Genomic DNA, 15000 nt, shown 5'->3' on the forward strand with positions numbered 1-15000 from the left:
TCTCCCTGCCTCCTTTCCTCCTTCCCTCTCCCTCCGTCCTTCCCTCTCCCTCCCTCCTTTCCTCCTTCCCTCTCCCTCCCTCCTTTCCCCCTTCCCTCTCCCTCCCTCCTTTCCTCCTTCCCTCTCCCTCCCTCCTTTCCTCCTTCCCTCTCCCCCCCCCCCTTCCCTCCTTTCCTCCTTCCGTCTCCCCCCCCCCCCTCCCTCCTTTCCTCCTTCCGCCCGCACCCCCCCAATCGTTCTCTTTTCCCTTTTTTCCGTAATTTCTTTCCTTCCTTTCTTCGCCCATTTTTTCTACCTTATCTTGTCACTTCTCTCCTTTCTTTTTTATCTCTTTTCAATTCTCCCGTCTCTCCTCTTTGTTTTCTTCTGTCGCCTCTCGTCTCCTTTCTTTTTATTTCATTTTCTCCTTTCTATTCAATTTCCCACTTCTCTCTCTTCACGCCTCCTCTCTCTCTTCTCCCTTCTATTTTCTGTCCTCTCTCCCTTCTCCATTCTTTTCTATCTTCTCTTTCTTCTTCCTTCTTTTCTCTCTCCTCTGTCCTCTACTGCTTCACTTGTTCATCCCTTCTCACTTCCTTCCCCTTTCTCCTTTACTATCTCCTCCTAAGTCTCTTCTTCCTAACTCCACCACTCTCTCCCTGACCCTCCTGAACGCCCCTCCCCCTCACAAGCCCCGCCCCCTCCCCCATCCTAAACGTCCCGCCCCCTGCCTCTCACAAGTCCCGCTCCCCTTCTCCCCCTCACAAGCCCCTTCCCCCTTCCCCCTCACAAGCCCCGCTCCCCTCCCCCTCCCCCCCTCACAAGCCTCGCCCCCCCCCCTCCCATACGCCCCATCCCTCCCCCCCTCACAAGCCCCGCCCCCCTCCCTCTCACAAGGCCCGCTCCTCTCCACCCTCCCCCTCACAAGCCCCGCCCCCTCCCCCTCCCCCCTCACAAGCCCCGCCCCTCAAGACCCACCCACCAACCAAAATAACACGCACGTGGTGTTTGTAGGTGTGTCGGCTGTGTTCCCCCTCCCGCCGATCTCAATCCTGAATGGCACCCCCACCTCCGGCTTCGTGCCCATCGGCCCCCCCTCACCCCCCCACTTTGGTGCAGGTGCGTGCGTGCGTGCGTGTTCGTTACGCCGTCGTGTTGTTGTTGTTGTTGTTTTTTTTTGGGGCTATTAACTCATGGCTTGTGAGACTGTCTCTTTGTCTTTTTTATGTTTTTTTTTGTTTTTTTTTCGTTTTTCTCTCTTTCTTTCTTTTCTGTGCACTAATTTTTTGTTTTGTTTTGTGTATTGTAATAACTTTTTTGTTGTTGACTGTCTATTATTTCTACTAACGGAATATTATGGTTGTTAACATCATACTACTACTATAAAATAAAACCCTAATTTCAGTAAACTTCAGCCCTATTATCAAGCAGAAATAAAGTCAGTAACTCTTAACTAATCTTAAATCCTTCCCGATTTACTTATTATTGAGGTAACCATTTTTTTTTTCATTTTCTCATAAATCACGAGTCATTAGTTACTCAATTGTTTTATCAATAACAATTGTGATTTTCCTAATAAAGAAAAAAAAGTAGATATCCGGATTCAATTACACATATCAGTCTTCTGTTCTGACATGTGATAGCCAGTGACACTTCTCATCGCTCCTTCCACAGAGAACAGCATTGCGGAACCCGTTGTTCAGGCCCTGGATGCAAGAACAGCTCAGATCTCCTTCGACACGCCGCCAGTGTACAAGGGTCTGCCAGGAGAACTTCTTGTCAGGTTCACCAGCGATCCCGTGTATGTGTTCTCCTTTCCCTCTTTTTTGGTCTTTTGGTCATACGAGCTTTTTGAGTATGTTTTTAAGCGCTTATGTGTGGGATTTGGGGGGGGGGGTCGTTGTTTGGGTATGTTATTGGGTATGAATGGTTTGTAAAGCATGATTCTGGGTGTATTCACGCGAATCTGTTAGCTTGAATGGACTCGTTGAAGGGATATTGATCATTTCAGAGCTAACGCAGACCCAGAGACATGGAAGCAAGAGATCCTGGTACCCATGGGGACGATCATCAACCACTCGCAGTGGAACCACGTCATGACCAGCCTGGAACCCGACACCTCCTATGCCATGCAGGTCGTGTTGAATGTCCAGGGGGCCCAGCCAGTCACGTCTCCGATGTTTACGTACATGACAATGGCTGAAGGTGATTGGGTTTCGTCTTGGTTTGGTGGATTTTGTGTTCATTATTTTATTTGTTGGTTCGTTCATTTATTTATCGATCGATATTGTTTCTTTATTTATTTATTGACTTTATTGGAAATCATTTTTATGATGAAAGACGCAAAGATAAAGGTCATTAATGCTGCATACTCCACATATACATATATTTCCAACAAAGCATTGAAGACGGCAAACTTTATACGTGTAACTACTAGCCACCTTATCAGAATAACCCTTCTGAATGTCACAAACTTATCTCCATCTATCATATCTGCACATCAGCCACCACGCCCTCTACCACGACTCCTCTACCCCGTCTGGATGTGAACGCCGAGCTCTACGCCACGGAAGTGTCTAAGACAACCGCCAAGATATCATGGAGACGCTTCAATGCCTACGAACTGCAGTACATCGATGGCGTGCAAGTCAAATATGCCGAGAAAGACAAACTGGTGTGTTAATATCGATGCCGTGTAGCATCAGTGTAGTATATTCATGACGGAATTCAATTTGATTTCACTTTTTTTTCAACTTCGGGAATTGATGGGGATTTTGTTTTGGATATATATTTTTTTCCTCTCTCTCAGATAGTTTAATGCTATTTTTTTCCTCTCTCACAGATAGTGTAATGCTATTTTTTTTCTTTGTTGCAGATCCCTAATATTAGCCCGCTGCTCCACCGTGACAGCAACCAGATGGAACTGCGTGACCTGCAGCCAGGAACCAACTACACAGTCGACCTGGTATTCTTCACTCGCGAGGACCAGACCACACAGGTCTCCAACACTCAGCCCATCACCTTCATGACACTGCCTGAAGAAGGTATGGGGATATTTGTGTCTATGTGTCTGGTCCATAGATGCATTTTTCTCGGTGAATTGTTTTTTTTTAATTTAACGTGGCTCCCATAAGTATATTTTGCCTCATTGTAAAGTATGTCCGTGTGACTTATTGCCTCTCGTGGTTATAGAAAGGAGAGAATATCATTTCCACGAAGTCTTTACCAGGGAAATGCGTTTTTGAGTCAATTCCTTTTTTACAGATCCTTACGAATTCGAGATCGAGGTTCGCCCCGGCAAGGTCTCATCCCAGACCGCCGAACTGTACTACTCGGGCGTGCCAGACCCAGAGGAGAAGTACGTCAACGTCTTCAGGGCAGTGTACGTGCGCGAGGACGAACGAGTGGACGCCCAGACGTTCAAGATCCCGAAGACGGGCCACGAGAAGAAGATCTTCCTCAGCGACCTGAAGCCCGACGTCGAGTACAAGGTGTGGCTGGAGGCTTACCTCTCCAACGGACGGAAGAAGAAGAGTAACGTGATCGCCATTACCACGAAGGCTGGCGAGCTCCCCAAGCCGGAGAAGAGTGAAGTTGGTAGGTCACTTTAGCTGGATGAGGATGTCTTGTTTATTTTTTGTTTTGTTTGTGTGTGTGTTTGTGTTTTTTTTCACTTGTTGGAATGTTGAAGTTTGTGTTGAGACGAGGCCTGTTATTTGCAGTTATTTTTTGTCTTTCTTATGTTGTTGAGGTTTATATTTCCCTAGATTTTCCAAAATTAGCGTTTAATTCCATAAGATCGAAAGAAAGACAAAAAAAAAATCCAATCATCTATGACATCGAGGAATAAAGCTACGAAAGCGTCCATAAATCTACAGGTCATCTAACACCCAAACTAGAACAAAATACCACCGTCTTAAACTCATACCACAATACCAAAATCTCAAATTCATACCACAATACAAAAATACCAATCTCATATTCATACCACAATACCAAAACACCAATCTCAAATTCATACCACAATACCAAAATACCACCATCTCAAATTCATACCACAATACCAAAACACCAATCTCATATTCATACCACAATACCACAATACCAATCTCATTCATACCACAATACCAAAACACCAATCTCATATTCATACCACAATACCACAATACCAATCTCATATTCATACCAGAATACAAAAATACCAATCTTATATTCATACCACAATACCAAAATACCACCATCTCTTAATTCATCACACCCTTCCCTCCCCCCCTCCCCTCCCGACGCCCCTGCAGACCCCTCGACGCAGGCCGACGGGCAGAAGGACGGGTACTACGCCGCCCTGGTCGCCGTGGCCATCATAGCTGCCATCGCGTGCGTGGGCTTCCTCGGCCTGCTGGTGATCCTCCTGAGGAAGCAGAGCCACGCCAAGGCCCACATCAACTCCTCGAGAAGCAACGCCGCGTATGACAACCCGTCATACAAGGTAGGGGACAATGTAAGTATGCCGACTAACTCTGCTTCCGTATTAATATCTCTTAAGGCGTTTTTTGAGAAGGGTTTTTTTTTTGGGGGGGGGGGGGGCTTGTAGCTGTCGTCGAGGGAGTTGTCGAGGGTTGGTTGTTGTTGTGAGCTTAGATTGGGAAAATCTTGGGGTGGAGCCTGTGTGGAAATGTAGATTTTTGTACGTCTAAAGAGGGAGGTAAAAATGTAGTCTAATGTACATTTTTAAAAATGGGTTTAGTTGTGCTTATTGTAGAGAGAGAGAGAGAGAGAGAGAGAGAGTGTGTGTGTGTGTGTGTGTGTGTGTGTGTGCGTGCGTGCGTGCGTGCGTGCGTGCGTGCGTGCGTGCGTGCGTGCGGTGTGCATGTGAGTGTGAGTGCGTTTGCGTCCGTGTACGTGTACGTGTACGTGTGCGAGTGAGTGCGAGTGAATGCGTGTGCGCGCGTGCGTGTACGTGTGCTTGCGCGCGCATGTGTGTGATTGTGAGGGTCAATGCAAGCAAATTAGGGTCAGTACAAGCTTTTCGAAATGTAAATAGGCTATACACACACACACACAATTAGGCGTGACTTCATGCCTTCACACCACCAGACCGTAAAGAGTAGCTTTGCTTTACGCTTTATAAAATGTGCACTGGTAAAGCCTGCAATGTTGTCCAGCTTCATTGCATATTCAACAGCAAAACGAGAGAAAACGCCTTTGGCTAAATTTATTGTAGTGCTCACTGTATCTTAGTTATTTTCTGTAGCTGTAGATGTGAATTAATCTTCCAGTATTTAGTAACTGATTTGAAGCTAATTATAGAATTCAAAAGTTATTTTAATAGACTTACCTGATCCAATTTGTAATTTGAAATCCTTTATTTTATTAAATTAATAAAAGCATGAACATAGAATTTGTACTACAAAATAACAGTTGAGAGTTACTTACATGGATTCATAAGTAGCTTGCAAAAAGGTTGCACATTTTTGCTTGAACAATAAATGTGATGATACGATGATATAAACTTTAAACGACTAATTAAAATATTTATAAAGTAAAGGAATGCTTACACCTATAAAATGAATATATTCACTTAAATTAAATTTAAATACAATACTAAAAATAATATTCCTTTAACAAAAAAATTGGACCATCTCTGTTAATACAGTTTAAAAAATGTTTATGTTGAGAATGGAGTCGTTGATAAAAGTTTATTCGTATTTTTTTATGGACAAAATAAAATAGATTTTTGTTTTTTCTCCATAAAGTAAAGTCTAGCCAGATGTACAGAAACTAAAGACTTTCAGTTCAGTATAGTACATCTTCATACTTGGTATCGAAGAGCCAAGACTTTTGCAAATATTTATAAACATACATAAACAATAAGACATTCACAAACACGACCACCGCTCTCACCACGGATTTGTACAGAAGGAAGACGAGAAATCGGCTCCTGCTTAAAGACCACTCATTCTAAAGGCCACTTTCTTCCCTTCGTTTCAGACCTACGACATGGAGATGAACGGCATAAAGGGCAGCGGGAACGGAGCCACACACATGGATGAACCTTAGGCGTTTGCTCACGACCGGGTGCTAAACCTTGCATCTTTTAACTCTTTTTTTTCTCTCCTCTTTTTGTGTATGTGTTTTTTTTATTAGCTACTTTTATTTCCTTGATTTTTTTGTTAGATATGTCTCTTTTTTATATATGTGGAAAGTTACGGCATTTCGAAGGCAAGGTCTTTGAAGGATGCCCAGTATCCCAGTGATAGTGTATAAATCTTCGATCACTGTTACACGTGTAAATAATTGTTTGGAGGAGAACCTTGTGGCTCTACGAAACCGACTGTGGTTATATCACCGGAGAAACAAAATAAGTAAATATAAAATGGTCTTCCTTATTTTGTCTGATTTGGCGATGGTTTTAGGCATAAAATGTATGTAATTTACTCAGGTGATTAATCAGTTAGATACAGTAGGTGCCAGTTTAGGTTTTAGTGTAACATAAAGTGCACCAGCCATTGCTTTTTTTCCCCCAGAAACATTTTCTTCTTATTCTGTCTCTTGTTTGTTTATGGTATTGTAATGATAAATAATTGCTTAATACTAACTTCTGCTTCTCTCAGTTGGATTTTTTTCTATTTATACTGTAGGTATTTATATTTCCCTCAGAGATGGAACATAATAACACAGAGTACTGGTGCTTTGTGAATAATTAGGTTGTGCCTTTTTAACAAAAAAAAAATACTGTACTTAATTGTGCCATTATTGTACACTATCACTTAAGAAAATTGTACAATGAGACACCTGTTATCATGTATGGATTTAACTACAATATTGTTTTCTCTCGTTTTTCACTAAAAAGGTTACAATTTTTCTTCAAAATTCACGAGAGGTGTGCTGTAAGTTCCCATTTGTTTACGTCGCAAAGTATTTTTCTCTAATACTCTAATACAAAACCATTAGCTATGTGTCTTTCCAACCCTCATGAATTTTGGCGGAAAATTGAAGCAAAAATCTTAGAGAGATGTTGGCAATATATTAAAACTTCATATTAGGTAACAGACAAGAAGTCCACGAGGATAAAATGTGTGATGCTGGACTCCCCTTTCCAAGTCTCATGTACTTAGACTTGTAAAGCCTGCCATAAGTGTCCCCTCTTTATGCTTGAGTATTTCGTTCACTGGAGACGTTTCAGTGCAAAAGGATATTCTTTTATTACTGCAGTATGTAAAGAGAGGCTTTGAAAAATATGCATGAACTATACATTAACTTTGCTTAGATTTTATTTTGAAAGATATCCCCAAGGTGGGCTGAATACTGAAGTTGGCATAGACGGGGTTTATAAACGTGACTTAGTGATGTTTATGAATATAGATGCACTTGGCAGGTCCTTACAAGTTTGGTACTAATTTTCTCCCTGTTATGAGAAGTCCTACTTTGATATATGTGATAAGAATTGTGTAAAATTGCCTAATATAGAGTAAGTTTTTTTAATGATGATGATCATAATATTCAAGTAATATAGAGTAATTGCCGTGAACTGTATTTGTATTTTTGTACGTTCATACACAGATTAAAGTTCCAATGAAAATAGAAAAAAATGTTCATGTGTAATACTGAAAAGAAATATCAGTATTACATTTGAAAACTCCACTCGAGTGCTCTTTTAGGATGCTGTTAAAGAAACCAATATTTTTTTTATACATGAAAAATGCATAATGTATCAGTACATCATATAAAAGAATTTAACTTTTAAATCATATGAAAAAAATATGAAAATTCAAGTGTTTTATGTACAGTTATAGCAATAAATTATTTTTATTACCTCGAATGATGTACTGCTCCTGTTTTAACTGCAATTTGTTCTGATGTAATTTTCATTCATGTAATTACTGATTGTTTGTCTGTTAAAAGATAAATTCAGGTTGATATGTTAACATGGGTGCAGCCTCTGTGTACAGATTTAAGTGTAAAAATCCTGTGCGTGTATGCACATTAAATTACTTTTAAGATATTTCGTCTTTCACTTATCCTTTCTTTGTGCTGTAAACGCTATTGTTTATGTGGGAACTAAGAGACATTTTGTAAGGCCAGAATAGGCAAAGCATCAAAGGATTTTATATTGTTTTTGATTATTTGTGGAAATATGGAAATTTGCTGAGAATTGATGACAGGTAATAGGATGTTGAGGATAATCATATGATAATTGACAGGTTACTGAAGATTATTCTTTGGTAATTAATAGGTTAGGAGTTATAATTAGTTTGGAATCGATAGGTTGGGAATGAAGATGATTCTTTAGTAATTAATTAGGGGTTATAATTAGTTTGGAATCGATAGGTTGGGAATGAAGATGATTCTTTGGTAATTAATTAGGGGTTATAATTAGTTTGGAATCGATAGGTTGGGAATGAAGATGATTCTTTAGTAATTAATTAGGGGTTATAATTAGTTTGGAATCGATAGGTTGGGAATGAAGATGATTCTTTAGTAATTAATTAGGGGTTATAATTAGTTTGGAATCGATAGGTTGGGAATGAAGATGATTCTTTAGTAATTAATTAGGGGTTATAATTAGTTTGGAATCGATAGGTTGGGAATGAAGATGATTCTTTGGTAATTAATTAGGGGTTATAATTAGTTTGGAATCGATAGGTTGGGAATGAAGATGATTCTTTGGTAATTAATTAGGGGTTATAATTAGTTTGGAATCGATAGGTTGGGAATGAAGATGATTCTTTGGTAATTAATTAGGGGTTATAATTAGTTTGGAATCGATAGGTTGGGAATGAAGATGATTCTTTGGTAATTAATTAGGGGTTATAATTAGTTTGGAATCGATAGGTTGGGAATGAAGATGATTCTTTGGTAATTAATTAGGGGTTATAATTAGTTTGGAATCGATAGGTTGGGAATGAAGATGATTCTTTGGTAATTAATTAGGGGTTATAATTAGTTTGGAATCGATAGGTTGGGAATGAAGATGATTCTTTGGTAATTAATTAGGGGTTATAATTAGTTTGGAATCGATAGGTTGGGAATGAAGATGATTCTTTGGTAATTAATTAGGGGTTATAATTAGTTTGGAATCGATAGGTTGGGAATGAAGATGATTCTTTAGTAATTAATTAGGGGTTATAATTAGTTTGGAATCGATAGGTTGGGAATGAAGATGATTCTTTAGTAATTAATTAGGGGTTATAATTAGTTTGGAATCGATAGGTTGGGAATGAAGATGATTCTTTAGTAATTAATTAGGGGTTATAATTAGTTTGGAATCGATAGGTTGGGAATGAAGATGATTCTTTAGTAATTAATTAGGGGTTATAATTAGTTTGGAATCGATAGGTTGGGAATGAAGATGATTCTTTAGTAATTAATTAGGGGTTATAATTAGTTTGGAATCGATAGGTTGGGAATGAAGATGATTCTTTAGTAATTAATTAGGGGTTATAATTAGTTTGAAATCGATAGGTTGGGAATGAAGATTCTTTAGTAATTAATTAGGGGTTATAATTAGTTTGGAATCGATAGGTTGGGAATGAAGATGATTCTTTAGTAATTAATTAGGGGTTATAATTAGTTTGGAATCGATAGGTTGGGAATGAAGATGATTCTTTCTTAATTAATTAGGGGTTATAATTAGTTTGGAATCGATAGGTTGGGAATGAAGATGATTCTTTGGTAATTAATTAGGGGTTATAATTAGTTTGGAATCGATAGGTTGGGAATGAAGATGATTCTTTAGTAATTAATTAGGGGTTATAATTAGTTTGGAATCGATAGGTTGGGAATGAAGATGATTCTTTAGTAATTAATTAGGGGTTATAATTAGTTTGGAATCGATAGGTTGGGAATGAAGACGATTCTTTAGTAATTAATTAGGGGTTATAATTAGTTTGGAATCGATAGGTTGGGAATGAAGATGATTCTTTAGTAATTAATTAGGGGTTATAATTAGTTTGGAATCGATAGGTTGGGAATGAAGATGATTCTTTAGTAATTAATTAGGGGTTATAATTAGTTTGGAATCGATAGGTTGGGAATGAAGATGATTCTTTAGTAATTAATTAGGGGTTATAATTAGTTTGAAATCGATAGGTTGGGAAAGAAGATGATTCTTTAGTAATTAATTAGGGGTTATAATTAGTTTGGAATCGATAGGTTGGGAAAGAAGATGATTCTTTAGTAATTAATTAGGGGTTATAATTAGTTTGGAATCGATAGGTTGGGAATGAAGATAATTCTTTCTTAATTAATTAGGGGTTATAATTAGTTTGGAATCGATAGGTTGGGGATGAAGATGATTCTTTAGTAATTAATTAGGGGTTATAATTAGTTTGGAATCGATAGGTTGGGAATGAAGATAATTCTTTCTTAATTAATTAGGGGTTATAATTAGTTTGGAATCGATAGGTTGGGAATGAAGATAATTCTTTCTTAATTAATTAGGGGTTATAATTAGTCTGGAATCGATAGGTTGGGAATGAAGATGATTCTTTAGTAATTAATTAGGGGTTATAATTAGTTTGGAATCGATAGGTTGGGGATGAAGATAATTCTTTGGTAATTAATTAGGGGTTATAATTAGTTTGGAATCGATAGGTTGGGAATGAAGATGATTCTTTCTTAATTAATTAGGGGTTATAATTAGTTTGGAATCGATAGGTTGGGAATGAAGATGATTCTTTGGTAATTAATTAGGGGTTATAATTAGTTTGGAATCGACAGGTTGGGAATGAAGATGATTCTTTCTTAATTAATTAGGGGTTATAATTAGTTTGGAATCGATAGGTTGGGAATGAAGATGATTCTCTGGTAATTAATTAGGGGTTATAATTAGTTTGGAATCGATAGGTTGGGAATGAAGATGATTCTTTGGTAATTAATTAGGGGTTATAATTAGTTTGGAATCGATAGGTTGGGAATGAAGATGATTCTTTAGTAATTAATTAGGGGTTATAATTAGTTTGGAATCGATAGGTTGGGAATGAAGATGATTCTTTAGTAATTAATTAGGGGTTATAATTAGTTTGGAATCGATAGGTTGGGAATGAAGATGATTCTTTCTTAATTAATTAGGGGTTATAATTAGTTTGGAATCGATAGGTTGGGAATGAAGATGATTCTTTAGTAATTAATTAGGGGTTATAATTAGTTTGGAATCGATAGGTTGGGAATGGAGATGATGGTAATTAATTAGGGGTTATAATTAGTTCGGAATCGATGGGTTGGGAATGAAGATGATTCTTTAGTAATTAATTAGGGGTTATAATTAGTTTGGAATCGATAGGTTGGGAATGAAGATGATTCTTAGGTAATTAATTAGGGGTTATAATTAGTTTGGAATCGATGGGTTGGGAATGAAGATGATTCTTTGGTAATTAATTAGGGGTTATAATTAGTTTGGAATCGATGGGTTGGGAATGAAGATGATTCTTTCGTAATTAATTAGGGGTTATAATTAGTTTGGAATCGATAGGTTGGGAATGAAGATGATTCTTTGGTAATTAATTAGGGGTTATAATTAGTTTGGAATCGATAGGTTGGGAATGAAGATGATTCTTTAGTAATTAATTAGGGGTTATAATTAGTTTGGAATCGATAGGTTGGGAATGAAGATGATTCTTTAGTAATTAATTAGGGGTTATAATTAGTTTGGAATCGATGGGTTGGGAATGAAGATGATTCTTTGGTAATTAATTAGGGGTTATAATTAGTTTGGAATCGATAGGTTGGGAATGAAGATGATTCTTTAGTAATTAATTAGGGGTTATAATTAGTTTGGAATCGATGGGTTGGGAATGAAGATGATTCTTTGGTAATTAATTAGGGGTTATAATTAGTTTGGAATCGATGGGTTGGGAATGAAGATGATTCTTTGGTAATTAATTAGGGGTTATAATTAGTTTGGAATCGATAGGTTGGGAATGAAGATGATTCTTTAGTAATTAATTAGGGGTTATAATTAGTTTGGAATCGATGGGTTGGGAATGAAGATGATTCTTTGGTAATTAATTACGGGTTATAATTAGTTTGGAATCGATGGGTTGGGAATGAAGATGATTCTTTGGTAATTAATTAGGGGTTATAATTAGTTTGGAATCGATAGGTTGGGAATGAAGATGATTCTTTGGTAATTAATTAGGGGTTATAATTAGTTTGGAATCGATAGGTTGGGAATGAAGATGATTCTTTGGTAATTAATTAGGGGTTATAATTAGTTTGGAATCGATAGGTTGGGAATGAAGATGATTCTTTAGTAATTAATTAGGGGTTATAATTAGTTTGGAATCGATAGGTTGGGAATGAAGATGATTCTTTAGTAATTAATTAGGGGTTATAATTAGTTCGAAATCGATAGGTTGGGAATGAAGATGATTCTTTAGTAATTAATTAGGGGTTATAATTAGTTTGGAATCGATAGGTTGGGAATGAAGATGATTCTTTGGTAATTAATTAGGGGTTATAATTAGTTTGGAATCGATAGGTTGGGAATGAAGATGATTCTTTAGTAATTAATTAGGGGTTATAATTAGTTCGGAATCGACAGGTTGGGAATGAAGATGAATCTTTGGTAATTAACAGGTTAGGGGTTATAATTAGTTTGGAATCGATAGGTTGGGAATGAAGATGATTCTTTAGTAATTAATTAGGGGTTATAATTAGTTCGGAATCGACAGGTTGGGAATGAAGATGAATCTTTGGTAATTAACAGGTTAGGGGTTATAATTAGTTTGGAATCGATAGGTTGGGAATGAAGATGATTCTTTAGTAATTAATTAGGGGTTATAATTAGTTCGGAATCGACAGGTTGGGAATGAAGATGAATCTTTGGTAATTAACAGGTTAGGGGTTATAATTAGTTTGGAATCGATAGGTTGGGAATGAAGATGATTCTTTAGTAATTAATTAGGGGTTATAATTAGTTTGGAATCGATAGGTTGGGAATGAAGATGATTCTTTAGTAATTAATTAGGGGTTATAATTAGTCTGGAATCGATAGGTTGGGAATGAAGATGATTCTTTAGTAATTAATTAGGGGTTATAATTAGTTTGGAATCGATAGGTTGGGAATGAAGATGATTCTTTAGTAATTAATTAGGGGTTATAATTAGTTTGGAATCGATAGGTTGGGAATGAAGATGATTCTCTGGTAATTAATTAGGGGTTATAATTAGTTTGGAATCGATAGGTTGGGAATGAAGACGATTCTTTCTTAATTAATTAGGGGTTATAATTAGTTTGGAATTGATAGGTTGGGAATGAAGATGATTCTTTAGTAATTAATTAGGGGTTATAATTAGTTTGGAATCGATAGGTTGGGAATGAAGATGATTCTTTCTTAATTAATTAGGGGTTATAATTAGTTTGGAATCGATAGGTTGGGAATGAAGATGATTCTTTCTTAATTAATTAGGGGTTATAATTAGTTTGGAATCGATAGGTTGGGAATGAAGATGATTCTTTAGTAATTAATTAGGGGTTATAATTAGTTTGGAATCGATAGGTTGGGAATGAAGATGATTCTTTAGTAATTAATTAGGGGTTATAATTAGTTTGGAATCGATAGGTTGGGAATGAAGATGATTCTCTGGTAATTAATTAGGGGTTATAATTAGTTTGGAATCGATAGGTTGGGAATGAAGACGATTCTTTTGTAATTAATTAGGGGTTATAATTAGTTTGGAATTGATAGGTTGGGAATGAAGATGATTCTTTCTTAATTAATTAGGGGTTATAATTAGTTTGGAATCGATAGGTTGGGAATGAAGATGATTCTTTAGTAATTAATTAGGGGTTATAATTAGTTTGGAATCGATAGGTTGGGAATGAAGATGATTCTTAGGTAATTAATTAGGGGTTATAATTAGTTTGGATTCTTTCTTAATTAATTAGGGGTTATAATTAGTTTGGAATTGATAGGTTGGGAATGAAGATGATTCTTTAGTAATTAATTAGGGGTTATAATTAGTTTGGAATTGATAGGTTGGGAATGAAGACGATTCTTTCTTAATTAATTAGGGGTTATAATTAGTTCGAAATCGATAGGTTGGGAATGAAGACGATTCTTTCTTAATTAATTAGGGGTTATAATTAGTTTGGAATTGATAGGTTGGGAATGAAGACGATTCTTTCTTAATTAATTAGGGGTTATAATTAGTTTGGAATTGATAGGTTGGGAATGAAGACGATTCTTTCTTAATTAATTAGGGGTTATAATTAGTTCGAAATCGATAGGTTGGGAATGAAGACGATTCTTTCTTAATTAATTAGGGGTTATAATTAGTTTGGAATTGATAGGTTGGGAATGAAGACGATTCTTTCTTAATTAATTAGGGGTTATAATTAGTTCGAAATCGATAGGTTGGGAATGAAGATGATTCTTTAGTAATTAATTAGGGGTTATAATTAGTTTGGAATCGACAGGTTGGGAATGAAGATGATTCTTTGGTAATTAATTAGGGGTTATAATTAGTTTGGAATCGATAGGTTGGGAATGAAGACGATTCTTTCTTAATTAATTAGGGGTTATAATTAGTTTGGAATTGATAGGTTGGGAATGAAGATGATTCTTTAGTAATTAATTAGGGGTTATAATTAGTTTGGAATTGATAGGTTGGGAATGAAGATGATTCTTTAGTAATTAATTAGGGGTTATAATTAGTTTGGAATCGACAGGTTGGGAATGAAGATGATTCTTTGGTAATTAATTAGGGGTTATAATTAGTTTGGAATCGACAGGTTGGGAATGAAGATGATTCTTTGGTAATTAATTAGGGGTTATAATTAGTTTGGAATCGATAGGTTGGGAATGAAGATGATTCTTTAGTAATTAATTAGGGGTTATAATTAGTTTGGAATTGATAGGTTGGGAATGAAGACGATTCTTTCTTAATTAATTAGGGGTTATAATTAGTTTGGAATTGATAGGTTGGGAATGAAGATGATTCTTTAGTAATTAATTAGGGGTTATAATTAGTTTGGAATTGATAGGTTGGGAATGAAGACGATTCTTTCTTAATTAATTAG

At 36.6% G+C, this 15000-nt stretch overlaps 1 protein-coding gene across 14 annotated transcripts in view; it reads left to right on the plus strand.

The window, feature by feature from the left end:
- sas (stranded at second) overlaps positions 1-7981 on the plus strand; it is a 176566-nt gene extending 168585 nt beyond the window's left edge. For 5 of the 14 annotated variants that reach the window (XM_070137608.1, XM_070137600.1, XM_070137602.1 and 2 more), the window contains 8 exons: positions 994-1098; positions 1654-1780; positions 1991-2184; positions 2484-2653; positions 2855-3023; positions 3244-3576; positions 4275-4477; positions 5968-7981. In XM_070137608.1, coding sequence (XP_069993709.1) covers positions 994-1098; positions 1654-1780; positions 1991-2184; positions 2484-2653; positions 2855-3023; positions 3244-3576; positions 4275-4477; positions 5968-6036 — 1370 coding nt within the window. In that variant the 3' untranslated portion in view covers positions 6037-7981. The remainder of the gene's footprint in view (positions 1-993; positions 1099-1653; positions 1781-1990; positions 2185-2483; positions 2654-2854; positions 3024-3243; positions 3577-4274; positions 4478-5967) is intronic. The other 9 variants (XM_070137604.1, XM_070137606.1, XM_070137611.1 and 6 more) reach the window with 3 other exon arrangements.
- The last annotated feature ends 7019 nt before the right edge of the window (positions 7982-15000 follow it).

The sequence above is a fragment of the Penaeus vannamei genome, chromosome 23 (genome assembly GCF_042767895.1).
Source record: "Penaeus vannamei isolate JL-2024 chromosome 23, ASM4276789v1, whole genome shotgun sequence".
NCBI lineage: Eukaryota > Metazoa > Arthropoda > Malacostraca > Decapoda > Penaeidae > Penaeus > Penaeus vannamei.